Source organism: Salvelinus sp. IW2-2015, unplaced genomic scaffold (genome assembly GCF_002910315.2).
Source record: "Salvelinus sp. IW2-2015 unplaced genomic scaffold, ASM291031v2 Un_scaffold4803, whole genome shotgun sequence".
Taxonomy (NCBI): Eukaryota; Metazoa; Chordata; class Actinopteri; order Salmoniformes; family Salmonidae; genus Salvelinus; species Salvelinus sp. IW2-2015.
In genome coordinates this window covers 37,291-39,717 of record NW_019946072.1, presented here as the reverse complement: position 1 = coordinate 39,717, position 2,427 = coordinate 37,291, and the positions used below count along the sequence as shown (strand labels likewise).

General features: G+C 43.5%; 1 protein-coding gene and 1 long non-coding RNA gene across 4 annotated transcripts in view; both read right to left on the bottom strand.

Annotated features, from left to right (window-relative positions):
* LOC112077654 (uncharacterized) overlaps positions 1-2,427 on the bottom strand; it is a 16,617-nt gene that overhangs the window by 7,599 nt on the left and 6,591 nt on the right. The window contains exon 1 of one of the 3 annotated variants that reach the window (XM_070441786.1): positions 2,081-2,207. The exons of the other annotated variants lie outside the window; for them this stretch is intronic. Within the exon in view, the coding sequence (XP_070297887.1) occupies positions 2,081-2,102 (22 nt within the window). The 5' untranslated portion in view covers positions 2,103-2,207. Of the gene's footprint in view, positions 1-2,080; positions 2,208-2,427 lie in introns of those variants that run through there. 3 annotated transcript variants of the gene reach the window in all.
* Positions 20-458, bottom strand: LOC139026447 (uncharacterized). The gene is made up of 3 exons (XR_011478232.1): positions 399-458; positions 205-335; positions 20-77 (listed from the first exon to the last, which is right to left on the bottom strand). It is a non-coding gene; the product is annotated as an uncharacterized lncRNA (long non-coding RNA).

Here is a 2,427-nt window from a genome sequence, read left to right as displayed (position 1 = left end):
AGGCCAGAACACTAAACATTGATGACAGACTAACCAGGCAGAACACTAAACATGATGACAGACTAACCAGGAGAACACTAAACATGATGACAGACTAACCGGGAGAACACTAAACATGATGACAGACTAACCAGGGAGAGCACTAAACATGATGACAGACTAACCAGGCGAAACTAAACATGATTACAGACTAACCAGGCAGACACTAAACATGATGACAGACTAACCAGGCAGAACACTAAACATGATGACAGACTAACCAGGAGAACACTAAACATGATGACAGACTAACCAGGGAGAACACTAAACATGATGACAGACTAACCAGGGAGACACTAAACATGATGACAGACTAACCAGGGCGAAATACTAACATGATACAGACTAACCAGGCAGACACTAAACATGATGACAGACTAACCAGGCAGAACACTAAACATGATGACAGACTAACCAGGCAACACTAAACATGATGACAGACTAACCAGGAGAACACTAAACATGATGACAGACTAACCAGCAGAACACTAACAGTAATGACAGACTAACCAGGCAGAACATAAACATGATGACAGACTAACCAGGCAGAACACTAACATGATGACAGACTAACCAGCAGATAGAACACTAAACATGATGACAGACTAACCAGGGAGAACACTAAACATGATGACAGACTAACCAGGGAGAACACTAAACATGATGACAGACTAACCAGGGAGAGCACTAAACATGATGACAGACTAACCAGGCCGAATACTAAACATGATTACAGACTAACCAGGCAGCACACTAAACATGATGACAGACTAACCAGGCAGAACATTAAACATGATGACAGACTAACCAGGCAGAACACTAAACATGATGACAGACTAACCAGGGAGAGAACTAAACACGATGACAGACTAACCAGGGAGAACATTAAACATGATGACAGACTAACCAGGGAGAGCACTAAACACGATGACAGACTAACCAGGGGAGTAAACAACAAGAGATAAAAGCTTAGACAACAGCCATTTTGGGTAAGCCTGTGTGAAGAGGTGACTGAGTGTGGACAAGAATATGTGTATGGATTGTGAGGTTCTGACATGGAGAGGGAGTTCCAGAGCTGGGGGCCTGCACTGCTAAAAGGACGTTCTCACATCGAGCAGAGCCTGTTGCGAGGAATGGTGAGTAGGCCAGTGTCAGAGGAGCGCAGTAAATGGGTGGGAGTGTAGGGTTGCAGGAGGTCAGAGAGGTATGTGGGTGCCAGTCTATTTGTAGGAGAGCAAGAGTAGTTTGAAGATGATCCTGTATTGAACTGGGAGCCAGTGAAGTTTGACGAGGTTTGGGGTGATATCCCAATGTTTGGTCTGTGTGAGGTCTCTGACAGCTGAGTTTGAATGGATGGTCCAGTGTTTTGTCAGGGAGTCTGTAGAGAATGGTGTTGCAATAGTCCAGGCGTGAATGAGGGTTTCAGCAATGGGGTCGGTGATAGTGGGTCCGAGTTGTGACATGTTTTGGAGGTGCGTAATACATACTGAAGGCCTACGTTGGTTAGCATAGGGAAAATATAGCTTTGTTTGGCAGCATAAAACGTACAGCAACTGTATTGTTTTAATGTCCAATAGGGCAGGTAATTACAGTCAATTCTTAATTAAACTTCATTTTGGAAATGTAAAATCCAAGTCCGGAATGATTCTTCAACGGAGGTGGTGAAAAGGGAACAGGGTATCACAGACACTCATTGACCCATACAGCCAAACAACCTCCTCACAGCGGAGACATCAGTCCAAATATCACCACCCATCACCTTCATCCATGGTTTCTTCTGTCACACTGCTCACATGCATTCACCTGCAGATCCACACACACCTCGATGGAATGTTTTCTTCTGTCACACTGCTCACATGCATTCACCTGCAGATCCACAAACAACCTCCTCACAGCGGAGACATCAGTCCAAATATCATCACCCATCACCTTCATCCATGGTTTCTTCTGTCACACTGCTCACATGCATTCACCTGCAGATCCACACACACCTTGATGGAATGTTTCTTCTGTCACACCAATCGAACACTTGATAGCCTACCTATATAATGAAATATCTTCATCCAACATTTCTTCTTTGGCACTGATGAATCTGGTGTCTAATAGCTTATCTGTCTTCTCTGATGTCCAGTCCCACGACTTTCAGAGAGATTTGTCACGCATCACGGACAAAATCTAGTTGAAAAATTACTACTTCTCAAACCTCGTACAAGTCTCCACAGGCACTGTGTGGTTTAATGACATGTTTGAGTCACTAGTATATCTCAACATAGAAATTCAACCACTATGCATTAATACGACAGAGGAAGAAAAATCTCTGATGAAAACTATGAAAGATAGCAGCACAAGATGTGTTATAAACAGCTTGTCAATAGGTTATGGCAGATA